The 17,352-nt window shown below is 47.7% G+C and overlaps 1 protein-coding gene across 1 annotated transcript in view; it reads right to left on the reverse strand.

Annotated features, from left to right (window-relative positions):
• LOC118781778 (neogenin-like) overlaps window positions 1–17,352 on the reverse strand; it is a 179,221-nt gene that overhangs the window by 63,990 nt on the left and 97,879 nt on the right. Inside the window, exon 5 of the mRNA XM_036534847.1 lies at window positions 1,012–1,148. Within this exon, the coding sequence (XP_036390740.1) occupies window positions 1,012–1,148 (137 nt within the window). The remainder of the gene's footprint in view (window positions 1–1,011; window positions 1,149–17,352) is intronic.

The following is a 17,352-nucleotide window of genomic DNA, read 5'->3' on the forward strand; positions in this document are numbered from 1 at the left end:
AATCAGTGCCTGTAGATGCACAGTGGCCAGGAGTGTATTCCCACGAGCTCGGAAATAAGACGTTCCCCACAGTAGCCTCCCCTGCCGTAAAGACTCTTCCTGAGGCGTTCGCACACAGAGTTTGGTTTGCGATCAATTTGTCTCAGTAATAATCCTCCGGCCCCCACAGAATTCATTTGTTTACAGTCTGCGCAGCTATCAAAACAATGACAGCCAGACACACACTCACACACTCACACACACGCGCGCGCACACGCACACACACACACACACACACACACACACACACACACACACACACACACACACACACACACACACACGCCTTCCCAGGGACTGAGCAGTTTGCCAATGCTTAGCTTTGCTGTCATTTGCCCAAGACGCCACTATAGAGATAGACTGCAGAGACCAAAACTTCAGGCCAATTCGAAAATCATCCCCAGGAATAAGAAGGACTTGGAAGATCATAGCCCAGATAAAGGCTTTCCCTACTGACCTGCATAACATGCAGGCTTTGGAATTTGCTGATTTGACCAATACGCCTCCGCATCAACAGGTGGCGGTGAAGCATGCCCCCAAACACACTCGTCGATGATACCCAGCCCTCTTTTTCACACTACAAGCCACATAGCATCCTCCAGGAGACTTACTGCTGCTTTGAAGACTGGACATCTCTCATTAACATCAACCCACTAAGCTACAGGTGCCTGATGACTCAGAAACAGACGCTGGCACACCAACAACCTGAGGAACCCTGGTGCATGCATTCTCACTCTACCCCTCTGGAACACAGCCAGCTGCATCTAGCCACTGTGGACTGCCTGTCATGTCCCACCTACGGTGTACTCCAATAATTATGTTTGTATTTGTATTATGTTTGAACACATGAGCCTGGTGTACTGAGCAACTTTATCACACTGTAACAGAGCCGGGTAAGCGTGTGACACGGTCTGTACCCTGCACCTAGTACAGACACGGGCACAGTAGACGGCATGGGACAGCGTTACACACCTTGAACGGTCAGCTCTGCCTGGGCCTCGATGGTCTCGTTCCCGTTGTCGGCCAGGCAGCTGTATATCCCAGCATCCTCTTCGGTCAGGTTTTGGATCTGTAGGTTGCCCCCGCCTACCATGGCGATCCGTCCCTCGCTGTCAGAGAGAAAAAGAGAGGGAGGGGGAGAGAGGCCTGATTAATAATGGCACTTACTGGAGGGCTTTCATGAGAAGACAAAAGCCTACAGCACACGGTTCATTTGCTGAACATACACCTGTGAAGGAGCTTATTAAAGGATACTGTAGGAGACAAAAAAGATACATCTTAAGGACATCTTAATGTGGCTTGCATGGTGAGGTGGACAGTGACTTTGTATTAATGTATTGTATTAATGTAAAATAACAGCAGAGCAATTGGGAACTTGAACCTGAACTACAAAAAAAAATGCTTGTGTAGATCTTACAAGACCAGCCTGCCTAAAAATAGTGTCATGTGTTTTTGCGTTCTATAAATGGATTTTTAAAAATGTGAGCAACCGGAGGAAAAAAAGTCAATGCGTCTCCATAAGTGTAGGTTAAACCCACTGGCCGATCTGGCTCCAGCCTGGAATAAGCGGTGAAACAGATAAGGAGAGAGGGAGAAAGATGGAACTGTAGGAGAAATGGAGACAGCCAGCAGGGATGAATCAATGATTTCCTGTGGGCGTGCGATTGTGTTACAGGTAGAATACGTCCAACACAGCCCCATCCTCAGCACACACACACACGCACACACATATACATGCATGCACGCACACACACACCCACACACACACTTATGCATGCACGTCCACATACATGCAAACACACACACACACACACAAAATCACCCACACACACGCACTTCTCATGTTTCTGCAATCTCCCAACTCTCCCCTCTGACCCCCTCTGACAGTAACGAAGCGTTGATTCTACATGCTTCAGAGCGAGTGGAGGGAGAAGGAGGAGGGGCTGGAATCAATAGGGTTCAAGGCAGAGCTGAGAGAATGAGGGACTGGCCTTTGCCTGTGATGGCAGGGGGGCTCAGGGATAATCACGCATCCATCCAGCCGTACATCAGCTGTAAGCACGCACTCGCTACATGCTACGTGCTCTACCACAGGTAAAATACACCCTCTCTGTTCAACAGCTCCAGCGCCAACTCAAGGCCATCTGCTGGAGGGAGTCCCTGCGCCCAAGCTTTTGGGCTCCCTCTGCTAGGAGCAGTGGTTACTTGGGCGTGTGAACGTAACAGCTGACCGAGGACACTGTGGCAGGACAGCCGCCATGACCGCCTGCATGATGTCACAACGGGTCATTTCGAAGACAAAGGACGGGCGAAGCAGTCAAGCGAGCATAACTGGGAGCAGCATCTGCAGCTTGAGCAGTTCTGACTCCAGGTGCTCCTGAGCCCCCGAAAAACACCGCTCTCCATCAGAGATTCAGAAGAGCGGTCTTCCACAAAGACGGCTTTGTCCTCCTGAGCCCTCAGACCCCTTCATGAAACTCAAGCACCATTTCATTCAGTTTCCTTCAACATAGCTCCCTCTCTCCCACAGGCTTCACAAAATTAAGATGTCTTTTTTTTTTTCTTAAATGAGAGTTGTTTTTTTTTTTGCTATGGCAACCGTACCCAGCATGTTTAAGTGTTACTTCACAGAAAATACCTAATTTAATATGCTGTTCCTTACCTTACAGTTTAGTAGACGTGTGTACTAAAATGAGAGGAAGTGTTTCCACAGTGGAGAAGTCTTTATTTCCTTCCACAAAAATGTCACACCCTGATATCAGCATGGGGCATTCTCCCTCTCTAAAACACGAGCTATGAAAAACGGATTGGATTTAGCTCGCTCCACAAAATCAGTTTCTTCCTCTCTCCACATGAGCTTTCAGAGCGTGTGCATGAGGCTGCCTAAATCATTCAAAGCCATTTTCACTTTTTTATTGAAATGTCAATATTTCTTAAAATTGTCTTTGAAACTGAGCGTAAACCTAACATCCTTCCCATTTTGTGAATGCACTATGAATCTGGTCATGCTGCGTCTGCCTGTTAGCATGAGGCTAGCACACTGCTAAAATTTTATTTAAATTCCACACAGTAAGACACAAAACCAAGCTGAACATACAAGGAGTAGACTATAGCTATACATCAACATCCCATCTGGAGTCTCTGTTTACGCATTTAAGTAAGTGAGGAGAAAAGAAAAGAACAGGCAGAAAAAAGGGAAGAGGGTTTTGTATGAAGGTTAGGAAAGACTCCAGTGCATTTCAAATAAGCTTGTACTCTTAATGGAATTATTCTATTAACAGAATATTCAACGTCTTATATTTGATATTCAATACATGCTACTGTAAAGATAAGGAAAATAATAGTTTCGGTTTTCAGACATTACCCTGCATATTTCAAATACAGTATCAATCCCTGAATTTTCAGCTATGAGGTTGCTGAATGGAGTAAAATCCTATTATTGGTAAAACCGATCAACTCTCGCACTCTCTTTTTGTTCTGAAAAGTGTTGTGCAAAATGAAATGAAGGTCCTTCTCTATGGAACTATTTGTGATTATGCTAAGATTATTAAATTTCCATTATATAAGCCGTGGTCAGAGAATAATTCATACTGAGCGGTCCTCTCTAATGGGAGGCAAAAAAAAAGCCTAAAACCAATGAAAGCTGTGACCAAAAAGCTACAAGAGAATGGCACTGCAGGCTTTTCCACTCTACAGAATAAGGACCATGAGACCGCATAGACTGCTGAGACTACACACCACTCATACCCTGTTCACATGAAACTCCATTACTGGCTCCTAATTCACTCATTACTGTACCGCTGTAACTGCTCGATTGAGCACGTAATGGCCAATCAGCAGTAAGGCAGGTAGAGAGAGAAAGAGAGAGAGAGAGAGAGAGAGAGAGAGAGAGAGAGAGAGCGAGAGGGGGAGAGAGAGAGAGGGGGGGAGAGAGAGAGAGAGAGAGAGAGAGAGAGAGAGGGAGAGAGAGAGAGAGAGAGAGCGATTCGTCCCGATTGGAATATCTGGTGATAGACTGGAATTAAACAAATCTCTCCCATAGTCTTCCTCTGGATGCTTGCAGTGCTGTGTGAGACTCTCCGCAGAGAATTCACCCAAGAGCTCCAATTACTGCGATCAGACTGATCAGACAGCACACGTGAACACAGGTTCCTGGGCTACCCGGGGTGACAAAGGGAAGGTGAGCATTAATTTAATAAAGAGCCGGAAAACCCTGGCACACAAAGAGCTCCTTTTAATTACCCTCAAACTGCCACCGAAATCAACCTCGGTTAATTACAGCTGCGAGAAATCCAGGAGAAATGCGGCCGAGGGACTGTCATGGAGAATACCGCAAGTGCCATCCCTGTGAACCTCCACAAACCCAGCAGACCAACGTTTTACTTAATATGCCTGTCTAGAGGTTTCAAATGATCCTTCTTGCCTGTGGGGAGCAGACCTCCGAAACCCCAGACCGACATGGACCGATGGGACCATATTACGGAACATTTTGAAGCATTTACAGGGCATTACAGAGCCACTTCACATACACCTACAGCAGACAAATGGTCATTGTTCTGCCCTCAGAATGTTGACACTGGGGCTAATGTGAACCCAAGAGATAATAGACAAGAGAGGTACTGAGCTGCAGGCCCTCTACTGGAGAGGAGGACTTGCAAACAAACTCTGTCTCTCTGGGCAGGTGCAGTACACAGTCAGAACAGTCTTATCAAGATCCCTCAGTAAAAAGGCCGCCTTTATAACCAGTGTTCCCTCAAGTGGCCGGATGTCCTGTCGCATCGGAATATAGTGAGTGCTACCAGCAACAGCACTGCCCAGTGTTCACCAAAAGCAGTAGCTGTGTGTCCCACATTCACATCCACATGACAGCTTTTTTAAAGTAGGCCTATATTTCGTGAAATTAGGCCATGTTGTTTTAACCACACATAGTTTTCCCTGAGGCCGATCTACAGTATTTCTACTGTACTCATGTGAACAAGGATAGCATTTTCAATCATTACTAGGTTCTGCTTCTCTAGTGTATCGCAAAGAAAAAAAAAAAAACAGCAATAGCCCATTACTGCTTATTTTCTGATCTTTAAAAACAATATCTGCGAGGAAGACAAACGATGTCCTTGAAAAATTTCAATGGATGCAGGACACACAATGACCTCCTCATCAGATATCCAAGGGCAAATGCTCCACTCCAGTCCAGCGAAGCACACTCAGAACACTGGCACGAAATCGTTCCCCTCAAATACACCATCAAAAGGAGCCCTGCATCAGGAACAGAACCAAACCCCGCTGGATCCTCCCCGGTTTGGGCCTCAGATGTTCACAGATGTTAGCGCTCACTAGTCAATGGCCAGGAAGGCCGGGGCCAAGTTTTTGATATCCACTGCGGCGTAGGCCGCAAACCAACACAGTTTCCTGACAGCTACCTCTGTCGACAGAGGGAGGGGAAAAAATGCCTGATAGCACAACGCTTCTAGTGTGAGCGATATACCAAGAGGGTCAACTGCACAATGACACGAGACCCTCCAAGTACAGTCAAGCGCTTCGGCACGGGGAGGGGATAGGAGGGGAGGAGCCAGTTTGTGGGGGGGGGTTGGGGGGGGACACAGCTCTGCAATTCGCACTTCGAAACGATCAGAGGCAGCTCTCCAAAAAAATATTTTTTGAAAACGCAGTGGGCATTCTCTTCAGAGGTCACGCCTTCTAAAACAAAGCAAGAGGGGAAATCTGCAATGGCATAACAAAAGGGTATTTATAATTCATGACAGGGGGTACATGATCCTGCATTCTAAACTTCTTTTTTGGAGTTGCAACGGAGTCTTTTTCCCTCCGCCGGTGCACCCTCATGAATGCAAACTGCCAGGAGGCTCCAGGGCCACGTTTTCCCGCTGACCTGCCTTAGCTCTAGGTCAACTACACCTGGGGCACGCCGCAGGCGTTTCCACAGCAAATTAGCCCAGGCCGACGGTACGTTCGCAAAACTCCAAAAAAAAATGAGGATAGACTGGCTCTAAGCCTAGGAGAGTCAGGGTGTGGGATAGCACATTTATCCTTTGCAAAAATCGTTACATATGGAGTCTTACTGGGTATGCGGTTGTTAAAATGGTCGTGTTAAAAAAATAAATGTTATCCCTCCCATGGTGTACAATCCACGGATAATCGGCTTCATTACCCACAATCTTTCAGCCGCACACTGAACCAGCACCACAAAGACGAAAGAGAGGGCATGAGGGTTTCTTCCTCCATCATGAGCTAGTGAGAGTCCCAAACTTGCCAAGCGGTTTTGCCCACTTACGTACAAATGAACAAGGTATCGGCACAGGCATGTTCAAGGAAAGTTCAGCTTCTGGGGTCAGCAGTACTTGAGCTGCAGGTGAAGCTCCATCGCATGAATTGTGAACCGTCGCATTTCGGTCATACAACTGTGGCATGCATGCAAATGAGGCAGGCCCTGTGGAAACGTCGCTCAGCACCGCTGCCCACAGTACAGGCTGACAAACTTTTCTGTGAGCCGATACACATTCAAGATTGCACAAGGTACCAGGGATGCTGGCGGGCCAAAACGTCATTCTCCATTTGAGAGCCCCTATCGAGCCTTTGGGGGGATTTTGTTGTCCGCCCACATATTAGCACGTTCGCGAGACTAGTTTACACCTGTGGGTATATCTGAGCCTGATCTGGGTAGCACTGCCACACCTCACTCGGACCGAACAATGGGAAGAAAAACAGCAGTTAAATATGGATGTGCTGGAAGAGTAGGGCAGTAAAAAAAAAAAAGAAAAAAAAAAGTGCTCTTGGCTCGGGTGCCTGTGCGAGCCTGCCATGAAAACACTCCTTGCCTGTTTTTCTACGGCTCGTAATGGAAAACCCACAGGGGCAGATATGGAGCAAACCCCGCATACCATATTTTATTTGTTTTGCCAGGGCTGAGACGGTAAGCTGATCTTCTGATTAGTGTATAACAATAAGGCTTTCAGCCACAAGCTGTGCGCTCTTCACACGTTGTGGGTTTGAATGCACCGGGCTGCTGTTCGGAGAGTGGGGGGGGAAGGGAAGGGTCATGCCTTGGGACATGGACACACGGGTATCCCCCTTTTTCCAGTGTCAGTTCGGGACTGGCAAAACGCTGGCTGTACAGGGCTACACCCATTCTGCACTGCATTTTTTTTTGTCCACATCAAGCCAAGAGAGGGGCACCCAATTCCTCTCTGAACCCCACAACCTCACACCACCCTGTTTACAAGCAGGCCGAGGCACAGTTGGCTAACTGCTCCGCATAGCTTAGAGGCTATGCTACTGTGAATGACAAAATGTTACGGGAAGTTTGCTGGCAATCTGGCCAATGAAAATTGCGCATTTAAATCACCACTATAACACTTTTTCTCATCAAATGCTTATTCTTGTTCTCTCTAGGAATTTAGGTATACAACTGATACAGCTATTGATCACTACTTAAGCGCCATTGATTACTACACTAACTTGATTGCTATGCTTACACAGAATACAGTTAACTGGAGCTATTTTTTTCAATACCAGTAAGCTAGATAGAAAAAACTTTGCAAAGCAAAAGAAAATGTTCTTGCTAAATAAATGTTAAATAAATGTACTGTTCTTGTTAAATAAAGGTACTGCTAAATAAATGTCCTATTTTTACCAGCATATGTGTCCACAGTATAAATAGCTTGTTCAGCTCTAATTCTTGTATATGGTAGAAAAAGAAGTGATCCTGGCCTGGTTTGGTTCCACCAGGGCCCTGCAGAGTTATGTCTGAGGGAAAGGAGAATGGGAGAGAGAGGCCCTTTCTGGAGCTGGGGGTCTCTGGGGACCACATGCATCTGGGTTGCTGTTTTCTCAGCTCCTCACACCGTCCCTTCATTACACCACGCTGCGCCTCCGCGGAGATTTATTATCATAATGGCGGAGAGAAACTTAGTCAATTTCACAGAAACATACCCATGAATCTCCATTTGTCCAGTCCCCTATTACTGTTAATGCCTTCCTGGAAAACACCCCGAGAGACTGCGGTCTCCATAGTAGCGGAGGAAACGGAGTGAGGACCAGGCTGGTGCTGCCGTCCCCCTCCCTTCACCTCCCAGCATGCTCAGCATGGTTCTCTTTTCTGCTCGTACGCCACCCCCCCCCCCCCCCCCAAACCCCAATCCCACCCGGCTTCAAAAAGAAAAGAGGGCCTTACCCAGCCACCTCCTGCTAGAGCTCAAACCAGCCAACTACCACTCACTCCAATTCTCTTTAAAGGGGAGAAACATAGAGAAGCGGGCTGCCATCATCACTTCAAAGAAAGCCTTTCAAGCTACGCGCAGTTCTACACAGCCCCACCCACGCAAAGCAGGCTCATCGGACACCTGCCCCAGCGTGAGGGCCGGACCCTCTCAGATGAGCGCCTTTGAGCAGGCTGCTGTGTCAGTGAGGCCATCGACAGGAGCAGCTGCCTCTGTATCTGGCCGTGGGCTTCAGTGTGGCTGAGATATGCTGCATGGCCCTCCTAACGCAAATCCGCAGAACTGACTAAATTCCCTGAGTGTGACTAAATTCTCTGAGTTGTGTGCCTCTCTGTAAGGTCACCAAGTCACTACATCTTAGTGACAAGGGGCACTCTGATCAGGGGACCATGACACAGAAGTTTCAACCTGTTGGGTGGGGTGGTGGATTGGGGGATCGGGGGAAAGCCTAAAGAGTCTGAGGCTCCACGCTCAGGGCTAAACACAAGGCTTCGAACATGAAGCTGAACACCGAGCTAAACTTTCTCACACTGAAGAAGTTTCTCCAGCCTCATTAAGGCCTCATTCGCATGCATGCGCAGTGAGCAAATTCTGAGCCACTTCAGCAAACCGGTTTATTTGCCTGCATTTCGGCTTCCATTCATAGGGCGCTCATCCAGGCAAGTTTTTAATCTGCGGTTTGCTCAGCTGCTTACCATTATCCAACCGCCTTCACAATTTTAATTAGCTAAAACTGCATACATAATTGTTAATTCCATCCTGTTCATTGGGGGCGAACAGCTACACTCAACCCAATAGCCAGGAATAATTTTTTTTTTTTGGGGAGGCTTTGCAACAAGAACTACTCAGCTAAAGAACCAAAGTACTACAGCCTTATTTTAACTTCTGCAAAACATGTATAACTACATCACATCCTTAAATGTGATACGTTGGGTACTCGGGGGGGAAAAACACGATTGCAATTTTCAAGGTTATCGTGGCTGCCTGCTGTCAATCAATATAGGGACGCGTGTAATCTCATATTGCAATATGGCCAAATGAGACTGTGAAATAGAAGGCAGCGAGATCACTGGAAACAATTAAGTAAATTGCAGACTCAATGGCAGCCTTCATCAGCATCATGTTGCTAAGAGACCAAAACGCAGTCAGGAAAAAAAAAAAACTCAGGAGTCAAACACCACGGAGGAACCTGCAGGTATCGGATTTTGACATTTCTGTTGGCATAATCATAATTCAACCCCCGTCCTGTTAATGGTAAGTTTTCTGCTGTAGAGGCACAGAGGCTACCAGGCCCTTCACTGTGGGGGCTGTCTGAATAATTAAGAATGTCTGCACTGCATCATAAAAAATCTAATCCTGTCAAGCCTAACATTTATCGGATTACACAGATCTTAAAAGTTCTGCTGTCAGCTTCCAAAGATGTCAAACTCAGAATCCATTACAAAGGCTAGAGCTGCACTCCAGAACTCGAGTCTGACGGTATCCTCTTCTGTACGAATAAGATCTGGACGCTGGCAACAGAGACTCAGATGGTATCAGTGTTGCGATTTGATTTGGGGGGGGGGGGGGGCACGACATGACAGAACAGAGAGCGGTGTCGTTGATGTTTTTCGAGCGTCGGAGGAGGCTGAGAGGAACAGCGCTGACGTGCCACCTTTCATGTGGTTTCACACTCACTGCTTTCTGCAGCCATTAGCCTCTTTTCACACTACGTCACCCTCTCTCAGCACGCCGATTATGAAATAGAGTCACAGTTACCACAAGGCTGGAAAAACACTACGCATAAACACTGCGGGGATCACAGCTACTCGTGCTGACATCTCTAGTCAAGGGCAGGGGGAGAAAAAAAAAAAAAAACAAGTGGTATCATGACACAGCTCATGTTCATTCGTTAATTGTACAGCAACAGCATCTATGCAGAAAAGACACAAACCGTCAAGAAGCGACACAAAGCAACAGGACAGACACAAAGCAAACGCCCGCTGCAGTGAGAGGGAACCGAGACCCAAGCTGCCGCTCCGCTCTGTCTTATCTGGCGGCGGCTAAGTGACCTGTCTCTCCAGGGTGGAACTGCGAGACACAAGGCAGCCAAAGGCTCAAAGTCGGCGCGGTGCACTTCCACTGAGAACAAAGCCCTGTCTTCCAGCTGCGCTACAGCTGAGGAGATTACTTTGGAATATGCATAACTGATGTAAACTGCTGGTACTCCCAGGCTGGGAGTGGGGCACTAAGGTGTTTGGTGACAGCAGCCAGCAGGGTGAACCATTGACCACGGCTGCACATCTCCTAAATCCAGCCCTATACTGGATTTACACATCACATGCACAGTGCGGTATCCCACGGCGAGGAAGAATGGTCCTGGGAACACACTGCTCTAAGAAAATTAATTAAAATATCCATGGGCCTGTGACCTGACCGCCGCGAGACTTTGTTTGCTCTAGATACACACCAGCTATGATCCGCAGATTCTGAAGCCCTAATTTACAGAGAGTCAACAATCATTATGAAAATCAGATATGACGAGATCTCATCACTACGCTGATTTAATACGGCATGCTCCAGGAGCTCTGAATTTAAATGTATTTAAATGCGGATTCTCACAGTGTGTGTCCTTGCATGTGCGCGCGCGCGCGTGTGTGTGTGTGTGTGTGTGTGTGTGTGAAAAAAAGCCCAGTAAGGGAACTTTTCTGGCTTACCATAAATTTTCAGCAGAGGAAGAAAGAAAGTGTTGGTGGGGGTAAGGGCACTTTGCAGGAATGCCAGAGAAATTTGAGAGTTATTACGGAAGGCAGGGAGGAGAAGCCGCTCTAAAGACCCCCTTCTGCACAGCGCCGCGGCACTCAGCAGACGTGACTATCTGAGCCTCATTTACCATGGACCTCAGGACCTGATGAAAGCCCCACTCCTCGGGGTAAATGACAAGAATCTTCCGCTTGTACAGTGTCTGTAATTACGGAGCCCCACACATACAGGCATGCCTGTGCGCATACACACGCACACGCACACACACACACACGCACACACACACACACAGACACACACACACACAGACACAAGCACACAAATACACACACACACACACACAGACACACATATACACATACACATACACATACACATACACACACACACACACACATACACACACACACTCTCCAATCCTCCGACCCCCAGATGGAACGGCCCTGCGTTCCTCGCTGATGAAATCTGGCCTGCGCCTCCCCGCCGCCTCCTCTCCCGCTGAGCATGGAGCTCCGCAGCTCTCCGGTTTCACGTGGAACTCTTAATAAAAACACCATAAATTTTACATGCCACACCACGAGCCGGCCGCCACAGAGCCCAGCCGTTAATCTTGTTAATGCTGGTACTGAACAAAGACCGGGGAGAAAATCACAGGCCATTAACATTGATAACGGGGCTCCGATGGGTTTCTCAAAAAAAAAAAAATGCTGAAAACCACCACCCCAACCTCCCACGCCTTGTCTGAAATGGGCCATTTTCAAGCTGTTTAAAACTGCATTGATTAAGAATAAAAGGAGGAAAAAATATTGTGCTCTGACCTGAAATTGGTTTTGGAGCGGAGGAAGCAATCAGAGTGCATTCGGGTGGGAGAAAAGGGGTTGCCGCTGGGCACAGAAACAGCCAGGGGTCTGTGCTGGCACTTTCACATGGACCCACAGGGCTGTTCCCGACTGACCAGCAGCGGCATTGAGACCTGAACCGGCTTTCCACTGTACCTCTGTCCTTGGGGATACTCCACTAACACACAGCCAGAGGGATCTTGTTTCTACAACTTCTAATGTCCAACGGCAAGCGGGCGGGGAGAATGACAGCAGCACCGTACGGTTAACACACAAGTCTGTAAGTACTACAGGGGAATGGGGTGTGAATAAGAACAGCCCATTTACTTCAGCCAGTGGGCCTATGATTACCATACAAATGTGAAAGTCAAGGACAGGCATGTAGAGGGAAGGAATTTGCATAAGAGGAGGAAAAAAAAATGGCCGGGTACAGTATTCCGCTGAACGGGAGCGGCACGCAGCTCCTTAGAGGCTCTTCCGTCTTTGGCTCTGCGGCGGAGATGAACCGAGGGCCACGCCACGCACCGGCTTGCATTAATGGAGCTGTCAGTGGAGGAGCCTGGTGTGGCTTCCCACAGCGGCCTGGGAGACAAGACTGGGAAAGCATAACCCAGCACTACTGCTGCCACACACAGCCTAAAGGCACCAAGCACCAAAATCACCACACACAGCCTAATGTGACCAAACATTATCTATATATAGCCTAACATCATCAAGGACCACCACTGCCACACACAGCCTAACCGCACCAAGCACCAAAACCACCACACACAGCCTAATGTGACCAAACATTATCTATATATAGCCTAACATCATCAAGGACCAGCACTGCCACACACAGCCTAACCGCACCAAGCACCAAAACCACCACACACAGCCTAATGTGACCAAGCATTATCTATATATAGCCTAACATCATCAAGGACCACCACTGCCACACACAGCCTAACCGCACCAAGCACCAAAACCACCACACACAGCCTAATGTGACCAAGCATTATCTATATATAGCCTAACATCATCAAGGACCACCACTGCCACACACAGCCTAACCGCACCAAGCACCAAAACCACCACACACAGCCTAATGTGACCAAGCATTATCTATATATAGCCTAACATCATCAAGGACCACCACTGCCACACACAGCCTAACCGCACCAAGCACCAAAACCACCACACACAGCCTAATGTGACCAAGCATTATCTATATATAGCCTAACATCATCAAGGACCACCACTGCCACACACAGCCTAACCGCACCAAGCACCAAAACCACCACACACAGCCTAATGTGACCAAGCATTATCTATATATAGCCTAACATCATCAAGGACCACCACTGCCACACACAGCCTAACCGCACCAAGCACCAAAACCACCACACACAGCCTAATGTGACCAAGCATTATCTATATATAGCCTAACATCATCAAGGACCACCACTGCCACACACAGCCTAACAGCACCAAGCACCAAAACTACCACGCACGAACGAATGGCAATAAGGACCAACACTACCAGACACAGCCAAATGTGACCAAGCATCAGTGGTACCACACACAGCCTAGGATCTAGGGCTTGGCACCCCTCCCCACTGAATCACTCGGGGTTGGGTTGAGTAATCTCTGTACGCTCTCCAGGCAAACACATTACCCTGCCCACATACGACGCGTACGTAAGTCAATATTACAAATATTAAACGAGATTTAAATTAGGAATAGAGACAAGACAGAGGGAAGGATGGCTTTGAAGCCTGAGGCACGATTTACATGCAGTGTCAATCCCGAAGCCCATACATTATTCATCCTTTTTATTGACTGCCGTGGAATTCTATTATGGGGGATGTCTAATTTTCACCAAAGAAAAGGCCGCCTGTGGCCCGCCTGCAGAGCCATGCAGCGTGCCGAATGGCAAGCACACGGAGCAAGTTTGGCGAGACGGGCCCATTACCGGCAGAGCTTGTCTTATTTGTGATCTTGAATCCACCACTAGGGTCTGCACCTTGTACGGTACATATGCAAGCTCTCGTTGAACTTACAGTTCAAAAGTAATACATAGTAATCTGGTCCCTGTACGAAGACCCACGCTCAAACGAACACAGACGACAACAGTGACTGGGAGGGGATTTCCTCCAGAGAATGTTTTAAGACTAGTGGTGCTGCTACCATGTTGATGGTCACTGCTGTTTTACACGGACCGATGTACAGATCCACACCAGCAGGGGGCACTCAAGCAGAAAGCAGGATGTATCCAATCATAACGACCCAAAGGCCCGAGGACCTTGGAATGCCAGACAAAGTGAGGGTCAGAGCGTGGGCGATGGGGGTGTTCTGACCTACAGGTTTTTTATCACCAAGCTCAACTCTGGAAACCAGTTTTCAAAGGGAAGGTCAGCTCAAACCCACATCTCCAGCAGCCCAGGGGCTGGAATATGACTATTAGTCAATGAGTTGGGAGTGCTGCGGAGCAAAGTGTTGGGCGAGACTGACATTCATTAACATTTCTGAGTGACGAGACTACTAAGCTCTTTGCCTTTCGGAAGGCTTTAGGGGAGTTTCCAGAAAGGGGGGGGGTGGGTGTAGAGGTCAGAGGGTCGGAGGTCAGTGAGAGCCTGTGATTCAGAAAGGAGGACCATATCTCTTGATGGCTGACGTTTCCAGATAAACAGTCCAGATCGGGAGGATGTTTCCGGAAAGAGGACCACAGCGACCACGTATCAAACTGCCGTAGACTGGAATGGAATCGTTTAAAGACGGTTGGTGCTGATAAGCTGCAACACCAGCGTGGGGGCCAAGGGGGGGCGGGGGAGGGCAGCATTGGAGCTGTGCTTAAATAATCTACTTCTGATCTTCTTCACTAAGTTTTCCCATTACTGTCAGTGTCTCTACTGTTTTTTCAGAAGCTCTGATTTCACTGACACAGTCATATTCAAAAGATTAGTTACATTACACACTCTGTGTGTGTGTGTGTGTGTGTGTCCGCACGAGCGCACACACGTGTGACAGTGAAATCAGTTTTGACGTGACTTCAGGAACAGACTTTTTAATGCAGATGGACACCTTACAACACCCACCCAGACCTCTCGGTCATATATTGACAATAAAAGACCTGGAAATAGCAGCTGGTACATTTTTTTATGGTTAATTATGCAGCCATGAGACTATGATAAAAACCAACATCTGCTCCAATGCAGCCTCAGCAGCTTAGCGCCCCCATAGAAATATCAATCTTCCACACCGCGCCCGTGACCTTCAGCGGAAGAGAAAACGACAACGACTGTTTGCCTTCTTAGCTGCCACACTGGCGCCTTCGACTCTCTCTCTCTCTCACACACACACACACACACACACACACACACACACACACACGTGCGCGCATAGAGACTTAATCAAGGTCAAAGAAGAGCACAGCCACTATGTACACAGCTGAAAAGGCACATGTGAGTGAATCACACTGTTCGTTGCTTCTTCCTGACAGAGACTCGCAAAGCCAGCTCACATCAGTCACTGCTGTGAAATGTAGTCTTCATTTTTAGAGATGAGGGCACCAATCTCTCTCTCTCTTTCAATACTTTCACTGCTCTCACCTGGGTGCAACCTTAAAGAGCACCTCGGGCTGTATTTTAACTCACAATTATGGTTTAACACAAGAATCTAACTGGAGCAGAAAAACAAACTGGACATCCACTAGTTGAAGTTAAGTGTTCTTGACAATGAGCCTCCAGGGAAAGTGTTCAGGTGGACATGGTAGGGGGCAGTTCTTGTAACCGAAAGGTTGCTGGTTAAATTCCCCCGCTGGTGCACTGCTGTTGTACCCTTGGGCAGAGTACTTAACCCAAAATTGCCTCAGTAAATATCCAGCTGTATAAATGAATTAAATTATCTCTGGATAAGAGCGTTCGCTAAACGGCAATGTTGTAAAGTAACGTAATGTAATGTAATCTAACTACAGCACCCAAAAGACCCAATTCATGTCCAACTCAACACTTTCCCTTAGATCTCCTTTCTCTAGAACAACCCGACAGAACAGTCCTCTTTAAATGGAAGGACGTTGTAGGGGAAAGTCAAATATGTCTGCCAGGGTTAGCCTCTCCATATGTGACGTGAGGAGCAAAGGGGGAAAAAAAATGCAGTATGACTTCCACGCAGACCGGGTGAACGTATTTCCATAAACGCTGCAACTGCCAAACGCGTGTGTAACTCGGCGACTCGGTTTCTCCTCCGTCTGCTAATTGGAGTCTCCAGACAGAATTTCCCCCGACCCGTCCCTCAACCCCATTCCAATTACAGGGCGACAGCGAGCTTCCTTTCAATCCCATCTTTGTGGGGGAGACGCGGGAGAAACATGCTCAAGGAGACCCGTGAAGACTCCCGGCTCCCTGTGCACTCCACACTTTTAATCGCCAGCGTCGTGCACGAGAATTTCCATCCTGATGAATTCCGTGTGTGCGCACGCATGCTATCTGTTAAAATTACCTCGGTGAAAGGGAGACCTCCCCTTAGCTAGGCACATCTCCAGTAATTAACAAAGTAAGCTCATAAAGATCCTTACACCAGGGATATTAAGATTCTGAGCAATGAATAGCACATATTACAATTAATATAACAAACTTAATACAGTCTATTGGAATGCCCCTATTATCCTGTCTCTCCTCCCAGACTCATTTTCATGACTGAAATATTCAGTTAAAGATATCAGACAGTGAGGTCTCAAGCCCCATCTGGGAAGGCAAAGCACTGACCGCTTTGCAAGCAGAGGCGTTATCACAGATTTTCAATTTACTAACCAGATACGCAGCTTTGCGTACTTGCTTGCCTCATGGGCAAGGTAAGGTTCAGACTGTTGTCCACATTCGCGTGATATCTATGGTTGTCCTTTCTTCGAATATATTAACGTCCGTAACAAATCAGCTCTTGTAGTTTCAACAGTGGCTGTACACGGAGCTAAATATCTGCTTCGTAAAGAGAAAATCTGTGGCATTATGTCCAATCATCCCTTTCATGAGCATGCTGCAACAGCACTAAGACTCCTAGGTAGCAACCTAATACATGCATAATGTCTACCTAATACCTAGGGCCAATGCCCTCTGCTGCTGGAGGGAACAGCTCTATTTCCTGACAGTTTGAATGAATTGACCGGTAGGATCGTGATTAGGAAGCAACTGTTTCTTCTAGGTACGTGCTTCTGATGCAAATAAACTTCAAATCCTGTCGGAGCTACAAAGCTGTTTTGATAACGACAGCAATTAAAAATGATGTCTCAGCTTTGTGTGGGTGAGAGCGGGATGAAGAAAGTCCTTGTTCTGCGCAGGGCCCAAAAGACCTCTCAACACACACAGTTTCCGGTCGCGGTGGGGAACAGCAGAGGGACAGGGAGAGTAAGTATCGCAGACAGTCTAACGTGCGAACAGGCCCTCGCTGCCCCGCCCCCTCACCAGTGGAGGGAGTGAAGGGCCAGCTGGGTCTTGCTAAGTCTGAATGGTGCTGATGTCTCG

This window comes from Megalops cyprinoides, chromosome 8, assembly GCF_013368585.1.
Source record: "Megalops cyprinoides isolate fMegCyp1 chromosome 8, fMegCyp1.pri, whole genome shotgun sequence".
Lineage (NCBI taxonomy): Eukaryota > Metazoa > Chordata > Actinopteri > Elopiformes > Megalopidae > Megalops > Megalops cyprinoides.